At 43.3% G+C, this 17,788-nt stretch overlaps 1 protein-coding gene across 8 annotated transcripts in view; it reads left to right on the top strand.

The window, feature by feature from the left end:
* The window catches only part of ATPSCKMT (ATP synthase c subunit lysine N-methyltransferase), a 311,720-nt gene that overhangs the window by 77,314 nt on the left and 216,618 nt on the right, over positions 1 to 17,788 (top strand). For all 8 annotated transcript variants that reach the window (XM_089681052.1, XM_089681058.1, XM_089681056.1 and 5 more), the window contains exon 3: positions 3,209 to 3,533. In XM_089681052.1, coding sequence (XP_089537178.1) covers positions 3,249 to 3,533 — 285 coding nt within the window. In that variant the 5' untranslated portion in view covers positions 3,209 to 3,248. The remainder of the gene's footprint in view (positions 1 to 3,208; positions 3,534 to 17,788) is intronic.

Here is a 17,788-nt window from a genome sequence, read left to right as displayed (position 1 = left end):
GGGCATCATTTCCTGCTAATTGCAAAAGCAATCCTGCAGCTAAGTAGACACTAGGATTGTTTTTTCATGAAAGCCGATCGCCAGCTAAAAAAAATGATAGCAGGATGATGCAGCTGTAGGTATCATCCTGGTATAACCATTCAAAGTCTAGTGATGTACCAGTACATTGCTGATCCTTGTTGGGTATATATGCTATGTTTTTGTTTTTTTGTTTTTTCTTTTTTTTTATGCAGCCTTTGGGCTGAATGAAAAAAAGAGAAGAAATCTCTGCCAGAAAAAGTGTGTGGTATACCCACCATTAGAATATACCACCCTGCATCCACCCACTTCTAATGGTGGGCACACATTAGGTCACACTGTGCCACATGTGCCAGTTCCAAGATTGTACAAATGTCTAAATAGTGGCACGCTTGAATAAAAATTGTCCACGTATAAGTTGTACCCCATATGGAAAAAGGATGACACTAAGTCCCAAACTATCTTGCCACTGCTCCCCATGTAGTCTGGGCATCTGGGGGGCTCCATGTGACTCTCTTTTCCCTCGTAAATCCGAAGCTTCTATGTATAGCCCTTTGCCCTCTCACAGGTCTTCTACATCTTGACCCCATATCTGGCACGCTTGCTGGGTAGAAATTGTTTGAATGTAAGGCGGCCAGAAAAATTAATGAGGGACTCATCAACGCAGATGTTTTGCTGCAAATTTGCTGCAAATTTTTGGTTAAGGTGATTTACGAGGGTCTGAATTTTGTGGAGCCGGTCAAATTCAGGGTCACCTCAAGGATGACAAAGTGTATTGTCATTGAAATACATAAAACACATTATACTCTCATATCTATGCCTGGCCATGGCAGCAGAGAACACAGACATATGATGAATTGGGTCTGTGGACAAATACAACCTCAATTCATTTTTTTTTAGTAATGCCCATGTTGAGGGTTAGGTCCAAAAAAATGTAAATTCAGAAACCGTAATGGGTTTCCATGCGAATGGTCTGGCAAGGTTTGAATTTGGGTTGGCGGTGATAAATTGTTGCTCATATAAATTGCTTTGATCCACAATCGGTGCATACAGATATTCCGTAAAAAAACGCTCCAAAAAATCAAGGGTAGTAGTTAAATTTGCTGTTTCCACCTGAATTCCAGGTTGGGCAGTGAATGGGGAAATACGGGTGCTGCAGAATTTGTGGGCTGCCAATCGAGATTTGCAAGCACATCCAGAAGGATTCTAGTGGCTCTATGGGCTTGTGTGCAAATTCTTGGTGGCTGCGGGACAATACTTGTGCTCGCCACTGCACCAGCTTGTACTACACTTATGGGATTCACCACGTCACCAAGTGATACTGCAGTGCTGGTATTACTATTATTATTATTATTATTATACAGGATTTATATAGCGTCCCACAGTAGTGTCCTGTACCCCCAATGCTGTGTCCTTTGCACCCTCCCCCCAAAGTAATGTCCTCTACCCCCCAAAGCTGTGTCCTCTGCCCCCCTTCACACTACATCCCCCCCAGTAGTGTCCTCTGCCCCTTCACATCACCCCTCCCCCCCACTGTGTGGTGTCGTCTACCCTGCCTCATAGCAGTGTTCTCTGTCCCTCATAAAGTGTTCTATGTGTCCCCATCCCCCAAAGCAGTGTCCCCTGTCCTTTTTCTCAAAAAAAATCCCCCCACTGTAGTTTACTCTGTCCCCTCCTCCCACAGTGTCTCTCCCTTAGTCTCTCCTGTGGCCCCTCCCACAGTGTCTCTTAAGCCCCCCTCTCACAGTGTCTCCTGTGTCCCCTTCTCCTATAGAGTCTCCTGTGTCTCCCCTCCTACAGAGACTCCTGTGTCCCCCTCCCACAGAGTTTCCTGTGTCTCCTAAGCACTCCCTCCCACAGTGTCTCCTTTGTCCCCCCTCCCACAGTGTCCTGTATCCCCCCCTCCTCTTAAGCCCATTCTCCCACAGTGTCTTCTCAGCCCCCCTTTCCACAGAGTCTCCTGTATCCCCCCTCCCATAGTGTCTACTAAGCCCCCCCCACAGAGTCTCCTGTGTCCTACCTCCTACAGTGTCTCCTAAGCCCCCCTCCTTTCACAGTGTCTCCTAAGCCGCCCCTCCCTCAGAGTCTCCTGTGTCCCCCCTCCCACAGAGTCTGCTGTGTCCCCCCTCCCACAGTTCCTGCACACGTACACATTCCTGCATTAAAAATGGCTGTGTGTATAAGTGGGTGCTGCAGCGACCGTCGGCCGGAACTGAACAGAATCAGCAAGGGAGAATGTCACCAGAACACAGAGGATCACCAATATGGGTCCAAATGTTTTAATGAACGATCACATAGTTACAGCCAGGCAACGTTTCTGAGTCTCGCAGGACCCCTTCATCTGGCGTATGACATGCCTGATGAAGGGGTCCCACGAGACTCCGAAATGTTGCCTTGCTGTAACTATGTGATCGTTCATTAAAACTTTTGGACCCATATTGGTGATCCTCGGTGTGCTGGTGACATTCTCCCTTCCCCTCCCACAGTGTCTCCTAAGACCCCCCCCTCTCACAGTGTCTCCTAATACCCCACCCCCACAGAGTCTCCTGTGTCCCCCATCTCACAGTGTCTCCTAAGCTGCCCAGCTCACAGAGTCTCATGAAACTTGTAAGTTAGTGCAAATACAAAAAGTATCACGGACAGTACTCATTTGTTTCTTCAGTAGAAACAATAACACAGAATTCAACAAGTTGTATAATGGCAACAGTTTTAAGTTGTGGCCACTACCATTTTTAGACATCAGCAATTAAAACTGCAGAAATGAAAGCTCTCGAGCTTCAGCAGGTACATTTCAATGACTAAACACTATTGAGGGTATAAATACTAAACTGTTGAAGGGATTCAACTGCCTATGCATTCTTTTGCCGTTTTAAGTGGATTTTCTTAATATAAAGAACTAAAGAGATAAACCATAAAAGGGAGCTGTTGAGAATGGCAAGGAAAGGACAGGGTTATGGGGACAGAAGTGGTTGGAGGGCATAGTTAAAAAGCATATTAGTTTAATAGAAGGCAGTTTATAATCAAACATTTCCAGCTTATTTAGCAGATCATTTTAATCTTTTGCAGTTCAATGTAAAGGAACATAATTCCAAGCTGTAAAAATGGTTGATTTATGATTTTGTAGTATATACAGTGTTTTATATGAGTGTGTTTTAATGGAATTCTTGTTTTTCACTATACTTTCTGACAGCACATACCTGGAGAAGGAACAGGAAAAAGAAGTCATAAAAATGCATGAATCAAATGTAACTCATAGCACTGTTCAGGAAGACTCTTCGTTGAAAGTTACCACTGGAAACGGGAAGACAAAAAAATGGGGACTATTTGCCACTGGGGTTGTTGGAGGGACACTACTGACAATATATGCAATTGCCACTCCATTTGTAGCCCCAGCATTCAGGAAAATCTGTCTACCATATGTTCCTGCAACAAACAAACAGATAAGGAATGTACTGAAAATGCTTCAGCTTAGGAGTGGACATCTGGTTGATATCGGAAGTGGTGATGGACGCATTGTAAGTTGCAACAATTGTTATTGCTGCTTTCTTTTTTCCTTTGCTATTGGCAGGAGCATATAGAGATGTTTCTTTCAAAAAGAATGTAAAAATTCACAAAATTATAAAACATGTACTATTTTGCATAACAAATGATGTTTACAGCCAGTTTGTGTCATCAGAGATAATTTTTTTCAGTCACCAGAACCAGTTCAGTTAGATTCCTGCTGCTGCCATATAAAGCAGTCTTTCTTAACCTTTTAACATGGAGATCCCCTTAACATAGCTTTCAACCCTTGCTAATAATTACTGTATCTACAGCCCACACTATGTTAGTGTGAACAGTGAGTTGAGACATAAGAATAAACAAAAACAATGTGTCAAAATGGTTTGATTCCCTGCTGACTCGTCCAAGATTTGATCCATCTATGGGCAGGCTGGTTGTACCCAAGTCAATCATTTAATCAATTTGGGTACAACCAATCTATCATATTTATTGCATGCTGGTGGCTACAGCCGCTAGCAGTAATCATTCTGGAAGGAAGGCTTTCACCTGGTAGAACACAATAGCACTTCGGGAGGGATTCCCCCATCAACACTGACTGTGTTGATGGAGGAATCAAACGATTTTCTTTCCTTCCATCTGTGGTGAAAGGAAAGAAAATCACATAATCTATAGCCAGCTTTAGACTACATTCAGACTGATGTCTAAATTTCAGAGTTTAGCTGCATTTAGAAGACTTTTTCAAAAGCAGCTGGATTCACAATGTAGAGTAATCATTTTATTCATGCATAATGATTAGCAACATGTATTTGCAGACTGTTTAGCTGTGTTTAGGAAAAGCAGGAAAAGCTGCATCCAGGGTCAACTTTCTCACGTGCAAAGTCTCCTATAAACGCACCCACAAGCCGCATCATATACAGGGGCCAAACACCAGCAAAGAGAAAACTGCCAATCATCACATTCTCAAAATCATTCCTTCCTATTGTAAAGCAAAAAATACCAAAACGTTTACTATACATTAACCGCTTAAGGACCACCCTATAGTAGATTTACTGCTACAGGGCGGCCTCTGTGCGCAGCATCACATATATATACGTCATTCTACACTTCCGGGTAGGGGGAACGCGCCCTACTCGCACCGCTGATCGCGGCCCTGCGTGTCTATCACCGGGTCCCGGCCGGTGATTATTCGCCGGCGCCCAGTGATTACCAGCGATCACCAACAGGGAGAAGGGCTGCATTGTTTACCAACAACCCTCCTCCCTGTCAGTTTGGGCACACTGTTCCGGATGGCTGAGCAGACCCGTCCAGAGCAGTGTGCTTACAGTGAAGCACACCCCCCCACCTCCTAGTAAAACTATTCCATCACACAGTTAACCCTTTGATTGCCCCTCATGTTAACCCATTCCTGCCCAGTGCCATTAGTACAGTGTCAGTGCTTTTTTTTTTTTTTTAGCACTGATCACTGTATTGTTGTCACTGGGGATGTCATTGACACCAAGTCAGTTCCCCCCAGTGTCAGAATGCACACCGCAGTCCTGCTATAATTTGTTGATTGCCACCATAAGTCGCTGATTGCCGCCATTATTAGTATAAAAAGAAAAATCCACTATCTATACCGCCATTTGTAAATGGTATAACTTTTTTTTTAGCAAAGACATGTTGCAGAATACATTTTGGCCTAAATTTATAACGAGCAAAAAGTCCAAAATATCGTTTTTTTCTCAAAATTGTCAGTCTTCTTTTTTATAGCGCAAAAAATCAAAAACACACAGGTGATCAAATACCACCAAAAGATAGCTAAATTCGTGGAAAAAAAGGACGTACATTTCATTTGGGTGCAGCGTTGCATGACCGCGCAATTTTCAGTCAAAGTAACGCAGTGCCGTAACGCTTCTTTAACTGCTACAGGGCAGCATGGGTGCACAAAATCACGTATAAATACGTGATTCACGCTCCCATGGTTTTCACGCCCCTTCCAGATAGCGTCAGATTGCCCGTCAGTACACCAGTAACCACATTTAACCCCTTGATTGCCAGGAACACGCTCATACACAATAAACCTCCATTGCTAGTATAGTGTCTCAACGGATCAATATCTTTGATCAGATCAGCACTATACCAGCAATCACGTTAGTATAGCGTCTACAAAAATGCAGTGTTAGCGAGATCAGCTCTGGCACTTGCCAGCACCAACGTTTAAACCCTACACTTACCCCCCCTTCTCCCCCAGCAAGTGCAGTGTCTTTAGGTCACTGTCACTTGATAAATTGCACACAAAACCGCAGTGTTTGCAGAATCAGGCCTGATCTCTGCTAGCTCTTGCCAGTAAATTTTGATGACTCTCATATGCAGCAGAGTGCCAGTACTAGTGCTGCTCTACCTTTTGGTGAACTGGCGAACACCAGCGGTCTAGTACATCGTTATCTTTCACATACCAGCACTGCAGTATCACTTGGTGACATGGCGAGTCCCATAAGTGCAGTACAAGCTGGTGCGGTTGCGAGCACAAGTATTTTCCCGCAACCACCAAGAATTCGCACACAGGCCCGTATTGGCAGACCACAAATTCTGCAGCACCTGTACTTCCCCCATTCACTGCCCAACCTGGAATTCAGGTGGAAACAGCAAATTTAACTACTCCCCTTGATTTTTTGGAGCTGTTTTTCACGGAATATCTGTATGTATTGATTGTGGATCAAAGCAATTTATATGCACAACAATTTATTGGTGCCAACCCAAATTCAAACCTTGCCAGATCATTCGCATGGAAACCCATTTTGGTTTTCGAATTTAAATTTTTTTTTGGGCCTAACCCTTAACATGGGCTTTTCTAAAAAAAAATGAATTGTGGTTGTATGGTCCACAGACCCAATTTATCATATGCCGTGTTCTCTGCTGCCATGGCCAGGCATAGATAGGAGAGTATAATGTGTGTTATGCATTTCATTGACAACACACTCTGTCGACCTCGGAGTGACCCTGAATTTGACCTGCTCCACAAAATCCGGCCCCTCGTAAATCACCTTAACCAAAAAATTGCAGACGTGTATACTCCCCAGCAAAAAATCTGTGTTGATGAGTCCCTCATTAATTTTTCTGGCCACCTTGCATTCAAACAATTTGTCCCCAACAAGCATGCCAGATATGGGTCAAGATGTATAAGACCTGTGAGAGGGCAACAGGCTATACATATAAATTTCGGATTTATGAGGGAAAAGATAGTCATGTGGAGCCCCTTGGATGCCCAGACTACATGGGGAGTAGTGGCAAGATAGTTTGGGACTCGGTTTCATCCTTTTTCCATATGGGGTACCACTTATACATGGACAATTTTTATTCAAGCATGCCACTATTTAGACATTTGTACAATCTTGGAATTGACGCATGTGGCACTGTGCGACCTAATGTGTGCCCACCATTAGAAGTGGGTGGATGCAGCATGGTATATTCTAATGGTGGGCATACCACACACTTTTTCTGGCAGAGATTTCTTCTCTTTTTTTCATTCAGCCCACAGGCTGAATACAAAAAAAAAAAAAAAAAGCACATGACGTACTGGTACATCACTGGACTTTGAATGGTTATACCAGGATGATGCCTACAGCTGCAGGCATCATCTGGTATAATTTTTTTCAGCTGGCGATCAGCTTTCATGTAAAATCAATCCTAGTGGCTAATTAGCTGCAGGATTGCTTTTTCAAGCAACGGGAGACAATGTTCCCCCTCCCCCGCTGCCTTCGACAGCATTCTCAGGCAGTTCCATGCCATCGGGGGAACCTGAGAATGCAGCTGGTGTTTTTGCCAGCTGACCATAGAGCTGATTGGAGACCAGAATGGTGCCAATCATCTCTATAGTCTAAGAAATCGGAAGCTACGCGCATTTCATCACTTTAGTTTCGCAGGATATAAACAGCACCATTTGTAAATTGGGAAAGCATCTGATCACACCGATCTTGGTGAGATTAGATAATGTAAGGGCAGAGGAGATATCTAGAGCCTGATAGACTCCAGATTTCTCAAAAAAAGAATATATGACAATGCCCATTGAAGTTGTAGGGGATAATTATTGACCCTGTGCCGGTAAGTAAACAGCGGTTGCACCATGCATGTGAGGTATCACCATGAGTGCCAGATCAAGGGCAGTAATTCTAGTACTAGACCTCCTCTGTAAATCTAAAATGGTAGCTTATAAAGTCTGGCTTTTAAAATGTTGTCTATGGATATTAAAAATGTATGCAGATTGTCGCCATTGCACAGGGCATGTGCAGTTTTAAAGCATGTTATGTTTGGTATCTATTTACTCCGCATACCATCATCTTACCAAAGAATTGGCCAATATATTGTGTTTTTGTGCATTAAAAGTAAAAAAAGTGGGGGTTGTTTTAAAAAAATTTGCTTTTGAAAAATCACTTCGCGAGTACTATGTGACATAAAAAATTGCAGCACCCGCCATTTATTCACTAGGGTGTCTGCTTTCAAAAATATATAATGTTTGGGGGTTCAAAGTAATTTCCTAGCAAAAAATATCGATTTTTTTTTAATGTGAACAAGAAATGTCAGAAAAGTCTTGGTCTTCAGGTGGTTAGAAGAGTGAAAGATGTGTGGCATAAACTTCTAATGCTGGGCATAAAATGCCCCCACCCCCCAAAACAACCCCTTTTTGGAAAGTAAACACCCCAAACTATTTGCTGAGAGGCATGTTAAGTCAATAGAAGAATTTATTTTTTTTACCACAAATTTTTGGAAAATGACAAAATAAAAAATTTTTTTTTACACAATATTGTCACTTAAATGATTCATTGCTCACACATGCCATGGGTATATGTGGAATTACTCCCCAAAATACATTCTGCTACTTCTCCCGAGTATGGGGGAAGATGTGAAAGAAGATGTGAGACTTTTTGTGGTAACATGTGAAAGACTTTTTGGCAGTCTAGCCGAGTACAGGACCCCAAAATCCATTAAGCACCTTCAGGCTTTTAAAGGGCTTTATTTCCTCATTACACTTCCTGACTACCCATCACAGTTTCGGAGGCCCTGAAATGCCAGGATAGCACCAGCCCCCCCATGACCCCTTTTTGGAAAGTAGACACCCCAAGGAATTTGATAAGAAGCATGGTGAGTATTTTGCAGATCTCGTTTGTTACCACAAGCTTTTGGAAAATGAAGAAAGTAAAACAGAAACATATTTTTTCTTTTCTTTTTTTATATTTCAAAACCTTGTGCGAAAAAATGAGATCTGCAAAATACTCCCCATGCCTCTTTTTAAATTCCTTGGGGTGTCTACTTTCCAAAAAGGGGTCATTGGGGGGGGGGTGTTTGGGGCTATCCTGGCATTTCAGGGCCTCCGAAACTGTGAGGAAGTGAAATGAGAAAGTTACGAAGATACAACAACGAGATACGCTACTGCACGCTAGACTATCTGCTACCAAGCACTCTGAGAAACTTTCCACCACACTTGTCTGCCACTCCGTTAACCTTCCTAAAATGCCTCCTTTACTCCTCCTCCTCCTCATACTCCTCCTTTCCCAAAATCTCTTCTCTATATCCCTCTGCTCCTCCCAAACAACTTTATATCGCACCCTCACTGCTTCCATCTCCCTATTACAGCTCTCACCACCTCCTCTTGATACTCCACTCTCCCACTTACCCGAACGCCATCACTGGTAGACTTAAGCGCTCTTGTACATCCTGCTCCCATGCCACCTTTCTCACCCTTCTTCTCCTAACCGCTGGGGACATCTCCCCGAACCCTGGTCCTCCACCACCTCACCCACACACAAGGCACCCTCTTACTTCCACAAACTGCCGCAACCCCCTCAATCTAATACCTGTCCCTTTGCTCCCCAAAACCACCTCCCCGTTTTCATGTGCGCTCTTGAACGCCCGATCGGTTTGCAACAAACTCACCGCCATCCACGACCTCTCTTTCTCCCGCTCCCTTAACCTCCTAGCGATCACCGAAATCTGGATCCAAGCTACTGACTCTTCTATGGAGGTCTCATCTGGACCCTCTCACGCAGACCCAGCGGTGGTGGGGTTGGTATGCTCCTGTCACCGCAGAGCACCTTCCAAGTCCTCCCAAACCCTCCCTCTCTATCCTTCTCCTCCTTCGAGGCCCACTGCATCTGGCTATTCTCTCCAATCCCTCTGAAGATTGCAGTAATCTATCGGCCTCCTGGACCTGTGTCCCGCTTTCTCGACGACTTCTCCGCCTGGCTACCCTTCTTTCTCTCCTCTGAGCTACCCACCATCATCCTTGGTGACTTCAACATCCCTATCAAGATCAATAACCCAGCTACATCCCAACTCCTCCACTTAACCTCTTCTTTTGCACTCGCACAGTGTATACAGTCCACCACCCACTCTGACGGGAACACCCTGGACCTTGTTTTCTCTCATCTCTGCACTCCCCGTGACCTCACAAACACTGCCTTTCCTCTCTCCGATCACAACCTCATTACCTTCTCTGTCTCCTTGTCCTCAAACACCTATTCCTCCAAACGTCAAACTATCACCAGCAGAAACCTCCGCAACTTGAACCCTGCCCTTTTCCACTCTGCAGCTGACCAACTTTATGACAGTATCCTTCCCCTGTCCTGCCCTGACCTGGCCACTACTGTTTATAACAACTCGCTATCAGCCACTCTAGACTTGCTAGCACCCCCAACTACACGAAGCATTAGACCCCGACCGCTACAACCCTGGCAGACTGGCCATACCAAAAATCTCAAACGACACAGTCATGCGCTGGAGCGACTATGGCGCAAAACCAGATCCCAACAAGCGTTCACCCGATATAAATCTGCCTTCCTCACCTACACTTCCTTCCTTCACGCTGCCAAGCAATTCTACTTTGTTACCCTCATTCCCTCATTAATACCTTCTCCTCCAGTCCTCGCTGTCTTTTCTCTACTTTTAACTCTATTCTCTCCGCCCCCACCTCCACCCAGTACCTCACTCACTGCCTACGAGATTGCTAACGACTTCAAAAACAAGATCGATGCAATCCATAGGGACCTCGCCACTGCTCAAACTTCCACCCCACCTAGCATCCCTCACACGAAAACCCCCTCAACCCTCCACTCCTTCGGCTTCGCTACCACTGAAGAGGTCACTAAGGTCTTCTCTGAAGCCCGCCTCACCACCTGCCCCCTTGACCCTGTCCCCTCACAACTCCTACGATCACCCTCTTCCTCCATCCTACACTCCCTCACTCACATCTTTATTCTTTCCCCCTCTACTGGCACATTCCCCTCCCCTCTAAAGCACATGCACATTACTCCCATACTTAAAAACCCTCCCTGGATCCCACCGACCTGAACAACCTTAGACCCATCTCCCTGCTGCCATTTACATCCAAACTCCTAGAGCGCCTAGTCTATAATCGCCTGAGTTCCCACCTCACTGACAACAACCTCCTTGATCCCCTACAGTCTGGCTTCCGCCCCCTACACTCCACCAAAACTGCCCTACTCAAACTCGCCAACGACCTGCTAACCGCCAAAGCCAATGGCCAATATTCAGTGCTCCTACTCTTTGACCTCTCCGCGGCTTTTGACACGGTTGACCACCCCCTCCTCCTCAAAGAACTACACTCTCTTGGCCACAGAGACTCCACTCTCTCCTGGCTCTCTTCCTATCTATCACAGTGCTCCTTCAGTGTTACCTATAATGCTGCCACCTCCTCTTCACTCCCTCTCTCTGTTGGGGTACCTCAAGGTTTTGTCCTCGGGCCCCTTCTCTTCTCCATCTACACCTCCTCCCTTGGCCAATTGATACACTCTCACAGCTTCAACTACAATCTCTATGCCGACGACACGCAAAGCTATCTCTCCACCCCTCACCTCACCCCCTCAGTCTCTGCCCGTATCACAAGCCTACTGAGCGACATATCGGATTGGATGTCACTCCACTTCCTCAAACTAAGACTTTCCAAAGCCGAGCTCCTAGTTTCCCCCCCCCCCCCCGAATTCTCCATCAAGACCAACAGCACCACCATCAGTCCCACCCCGCAAGCCAGAGTACTAGGTGTCATCCTAGACTCCAGTCTGTCCTTCCAGCCCCAGGTCCAGTCACTGACAAACTCATGTAGACTTCACCTCTGCAACATCTCCAAAATACGTCCTGTTCCTAACCCCGGAAACCACTAAGCAACTCATTCACTCCCTTATTATATCACGACTTGACTACTTTAACTCCCTCCTCATTGGCTTACCTCACCGCAGGCTATCCCCGCTTCAGTCTATCCTGAACTCTGCGGCCAGACTCATCCACCTTACTAACCGCTCCGCATCCGCCACCCCCCCTCTGCCAATCCCTCCACTGGCTACCGATTACCCAACGGATAAAATTCAAAATGCTAACATTGACGTACAAAGCTGTTCATAATACTGCCCCAAACTACATCACCAATCTGGTATCCAAATACCACCCAAAATGTACTCTCCGCTCCTCACAAGACCTCCTACTCTCTAGTTCCCTGGTCTCCTCCTCCCATGCCTGTCTCCAGGACTTCTCCAGGGCTTCCCTCATCCTCTGGAACTCTGTACCCCAATCCATCAGACTATCACCTACTCTCCTCACCTTTAGGTGCACTCTGAAAACCTCTCTTCAGGGAAGCCTACCCCGCCCTCAGCTAATTACTGATCTCCTCCATTCTTCCTACCACTCCATCCCCCACAGCTATTTCCTCCTGTACCACTATCCCCTCCCTCCTAGATTGTAAGCTTTAAGGAACAGGGCCCTCGAACCCCTCATGTATTGAATTGTATTGTTACTGTACTGTCTCGTGTACTGTCTCCCATTATAATGTACAGCGTTGAGCAAACTGTTGGCGCTATATAAATACTGTATTATTATAATAATAATAATAATACGCACCTTCAGGCTTTCAAAGTGGTCATTGGATTTCAGGCTCCTGTATGTAGCTAGGCTCCCAAAAAGTCTCACATATGTGGTATCCCCATACTCGGTAGAAGTAGCAGAATGTATTTTGGGGTATAATTCCACATATACCCATGGCTTGTGTGAGAAATATATCATTTAAATGACAACTTTGTGTAAAAAAAAAAAACCAACAACATGTTTTTGTCATGTTCCAAAAAAATAAATCTTCCACGGACTCTAATATGCCTCTCAGCAGATAGCTTAGGGTGTCTACTTTCCGAAAAGGGGTCATTTGGGGGTGGTTGTACTGTCTGGTATTTTAGAACCTTAAGAAATGTGATGGGCAGTCAAAAAGTAAAAGCTGTGTAAATTCCATTATCTATACCATAGTTTGTAGATGCTATAGCAAAGCAATCAAACACTTGCTGGGATTTTTTTTACCAAAAACATGTAGCAAAATACATTTTGGCCTAAATTTATGATGAAATTTGAGTTTTTGGATATTTATTATGACAGAAATGAGAAAATATAAAAATATAGTTTTTTTTCAGAATTTTTTTTTTTCAAAATGTTTTTGTTTATAGCACTAAAAATAAAAACCGTACAGATGATCAAATACCACTAAAAAAAAGCTCTATTTGTGTTAAAAAATAGGACGTAAATTTAATTTATGCACTTTATTGCATGACCGCACAATTGTCAGTTAAACTAGTGCAACGCTGTATAGCAAAAAAAAAAAAGACGTAAATTGCAGTATCTATACCATAGTTTGTAGACGCTATAGCTTTCACACAAAGCAATCAATATACATTTATTGGGATTTTTTTTATACCAATAACATGTAGCCGAATACATTTTGGCCTAAATTTAGCACTAAATTTGAGTTTACTATACATTTTTTATAGCTGAAAGTAAAAAATATTGTTTTTCTTTAAAAGTTTCGGTCTTTTTTTATTTATAGCGTGAAAAATAAAAAGTGCACAGGTTATCAAATACCACCGAAAGAAAGCTCTATTTGTGTGAAAAAGGGACGTAAATTTCATTTGGGTACAGCAGTGCATGACCGCGCAATTATCAGTTGAAATAGTGCAGCACCGAATAGCAAAAAGAGGCCTGGTGATTAACCAGAACAGCTCGTCTCTCCGGGTGGACGCCATGTGGTGAGATCTATCACTAGCAGTGTACCTTGGACATAGCCGATGACAGATCTGTGTACCGACCCAGTTGCTAGTACCATGTGACCTGCTGTGACTAATCACAGCAGGTCACATGACAGTTGTATACAATGGATGGTTTCCTATCATGCCATCCATTGTATACAAGTGTGTCTAGCTGTGAATGGTCACAGTGATCACATGCACAAGCTGGGCCAATCACAGTCCAGCTGTGTCATGTGATTAGCCAAATCACAACTAATCACGAAAAAAACCCCTGAATGAATCGATTTCATTCAGGTAGATGCTTGCTTATAGCAAAGTAATTCTTTGCTATAAGCAAATTGTGTAAAGAAAAAAAAAATACTGATCACGTTCCTAAAGTAGTACAATGTTAATATGGTAACATTATACTACTTTGGTCATAGTGCAATATGAAATAAAAAGAGAAAAAAAAGAAAAAAATTTACTAAAAAATAATTTAACAAAATTGAAAAAAAGGTATCAATTTTTTTTTTATATTGTTACCAGTCAGTGTCCCTGATCACCACCATGCCAGTTATATGATGACGATGTACTGCACTAGTGACAGTATGTAAAAAAAAAATAATTGTGAAAATAATTTTTTAAATTTCTTCATTTTCCAAAAAAAATGACAAAAAAATTATAACTACAAAAAAAACTTGCCACGCCTCTTATGAAATACGTCAGACTGTCTAATTTGCAAAAAGGGGTAATTTGGGGGATATCTGTACTGTTCTGACATTCTTGGACCTCAAGAAATTAGATTGGCTGTCAGTACTTCAGGATTGATCAATTTTCAGATATATCCCATAGTTTGTGAACTCTATAACTTTCCTACAGACTAAATAATAAATACTAATTTGGGTCATTTTCACCAAAGAAATATAGCAGAGTACATCTTGCCCTAAATTTATGAAGAACAATTATTTATTTGCAAACTTTTATAACAGAAACAAAGAAAAACATGTTTGGTGTTTTTCAACGTTTTTGGTCTTTTATTGTTAATTTAGCAAAAAATAAAAACCCCAGTGTTGATTAAATACCACCAAAAGAAAGCTCTAGTTGTGTGAAGAAAATTCTAAAATTTTAGTTTGGGTACAGTGTTGTATGACCGCGCATTTGTCATTCAAAGTGTGACAGCGCTGAAACATGAAAATTGGCCTGGGCAGGAAGGGGGTAAAAGTGCCCTGTATGGAAGTGGTTAAGGGGGGTAAATCCTTAGGATGGCAAGTGGTTAAAGACGATTGTATCAACCATGGATACAGTGCAAAGCATGGATTAAAAAGATTTTGCAAACAGTCTTAATACCGCTATCCAGATTTATAACAAAGTCAGGATACAAATGTAGATCATATGGCTAATCAAAGAGCAACAATAATAGTATTTAACTAAGACAAACAGCCTTATAGTGAAAAAAACACTACTGGGTCATATGTTAATGCATGTATTAAAAGCTGTGGTCTAACAATAGTAAGCTGTCAAAAGATGAACACTGACATACTGTCTGGTAATGTTGTAAAATGTATCAGGATAGGTTCTGATTTCCTCATACATCAAAACAAAATATCCCCTAGTTAGATGCTGGGATGTTAGGGAAGGTAGCCATCTTCACTTTATTTACCTCTCTGTCTGCCTCAGGGCTGGATCACACCAGAACACAGTGTGGGAAAATCACATTCAGCTACAAAAACTGTAGCTGCTGACTTTTAAAAAAACAGCCACTTACCTGTCCCACGATCCCACGTTGCCCCCACCGCAGCCTGTTTCACCGGCCGTCCTGTATTCCAGGCGCCAGCATCCTCAGTGTGGGCACCCGGCTGTGACAGCTTGTGGCTTCACAGTTGGGTTCCCACTGCGCTTGCGCGGGTAGCACTGCGCTTCCTGAATGGCCCGTCGTCTTCTGGGATAGGAAGACAACTTCCGTTTCCGATCGCCTAGGCAATCGCAGCGGAAGTGGGAGCGGGTACCTGTCAAATTCGGGTACTCGTTCCCCCCCCGCTCCCCAAAGGTGCCAATCCTTAATTGGGAGTGGGGAACCAATCTTTAAGCGAAACTTCCCCTTTTAGGTGGAACTCCGTTTTAAAGAAACCCCTAACAATCTCTGAAGGAAGCCTAGGGTTCCATGGATCCCTGGTTGATAAAGGCTTCAGAAAGAGCTGTCACAGCTGTGATTTACTGGATTGGGAAGATGTGAGTATAAAATTGGGAGGCTGGGTTTGCTTTGGTTTAAATGTTTATTGTGACATAAGAGAACTAATCCATGCAGTTAGAAAACACACACCTACTTATGCTTAGTTTACTCAGTGTGTACTATAATGTACACCCATGCAGGGCCACGTTTACCCGCATGGGGATACACAGGGATCCTTGCATCCCCATGCAGGCAGTTCTTTGATTTCAATATATGAAGAGAGGGACGAGCGCTGGATATGATAGGATTCAAGCTGCTAGCATATAGGTAAACCTCATATACCCCATTCATCAAAATTCAAATACAAAAAATGCAGCGCTTGAGTGTATAATACAGGGAATTAGCATGAATAACAGATTTAAATGTTCATATTTCAACATGCACCAGATTCCACATTCTTAAATTGTTAAAACAATAATCAGATGAGTAATGAAGATCTATCCGTCTAATCAAGGTGCATATCGTGATGGTGATGCTAAAATCATAAGTTCTGTGATGTATCCAAAGAAATCCGTGACTTCCGTGATAGGGGAATGACTGTATAATGCACTAACCAGATAGCGCAAGTACATGCGCATTGGAGTATAATGACCTACTCCTGGTCACAGCCAGATGGTCCTCAGCGTGAAGCCCTCAAGGACACCAGTGCACCACTCTTGCCGTCTCCTACCACCAGGGGGGGTGCGCCTCTTTACAGTAACACGAAATCACTTTGTATCCTCTATCACCAGGATTGGTGTACTTTCTTATCAGGAGATCATCTCAGGGGCTCAGCAATAAGACCCAAAAGAAAGAAATCTTGATAGTGTAGTATTTTATTCAAAGGTAAAAAAGTAAGTAATACACTTACATGGTAATGTCCAAAAAGCTGATGCATAGAATCCAAAAAGATGGCCGACAGTCAGATGCATGAAACCAGTGGATAATAAATGGTGTGAGAGGTGTCCTTATCACTAACGCGTTTCGTGGCAATGGCACATTATCAAAGGGCTTTGATTTCAATTGGGACAGAGTGGCTGCAATGGAATCTGTAAACAGTGTATTACCTACTCTATATTAAGTATATATAGTGCAGCGCTGTAATGTAATTAAATAAATAAAAATAATTAAAGTAAAAGTGAAATAGTTCATAAAGTCCTTTCACAATAAAATGATCATAAACATGTGAAGGCCTCCTCCTCATTAGTTGACTGGAATCAAACAGAAAAAAATGCGCACTCACCGACCGCGCATTTTAAATGCGCATGTATGTAATTTTATCCAGATGACCAGCCAGGCATGCAGATCCTAAGGACACATAGATCATCCCTCTCAAATACTGACATCAGCCTTGGGTGCAGTAATATACCTCCAGGTCCAGAGAGCCCTCTTGCCCCAAAAGATAGGTAGACAGGGGTCCCCCTCCTGGTTCCAGGTACCCCAGAAGTGGTAGATGTAGATCTGAAACCCTCCAGCAAGAGGGTCAAAGAAAAAAGGGAACGCCAATAGTGTAGTAGGTTCAAGAACTTTATTGGATCAACAGTAGTTAAGCCAGGGTCACATGTGCACACAAATACCATCGGCCATCAAGCGGACTGGTAAGTATGAAAGATAAGTAAAACATGTACTAACCCGGCAGAGGTAAGAATCAGAGACCACCGGACCTCCTCGTGGTCTCAGTGGTCAGGAAGTCACACTTGCTACTGGCTCCTCCCCTGCCCTTCTCACCAACTCGTGACAAAGGACCAGCCAATTTCACATTGAGTTGTAACTTGCGTAAAAATGCCACTCTCGGCTTTTTTCTCAAAGTTGTCAGTCTTTTTTTTTTTTATATAGCCCAAAAAATTAAAAAATGTGCAGGCGATCAAATACCACCGAAAGAAAGCTCTATTTATGGGAAAAAGGACGTAAATTTAATTTGGGTGCAGCATTGCATGACCGTGCAATTGTCAGTTAAAGTAACGCAGCATCGTAACGCAAACAATTACCTGGTCAGGAAGGGGCTGTAAATCCTCTGTAGGGCAAGTGGTTA

The sequence above is a fragment of the Staurois parvus genome, unplaced genomic scaffold (genome assembly GCF_062004578.1).
Source record: "Staurois parvus isolate SC_StPar_1 unplaced genomic scaffold, SC_StPar_1.0 ptg000257l, whole genome shotgun sequence".
NCBI classification, from domain to species: Eukaryota; Metazoa; Chordata; class Amphibia; order Anura; family Ranidae; genus Staurois; species Staurois parvus.
This window is presented reverse-complemented; position numbering and strand designations above follow the sequence as displayed.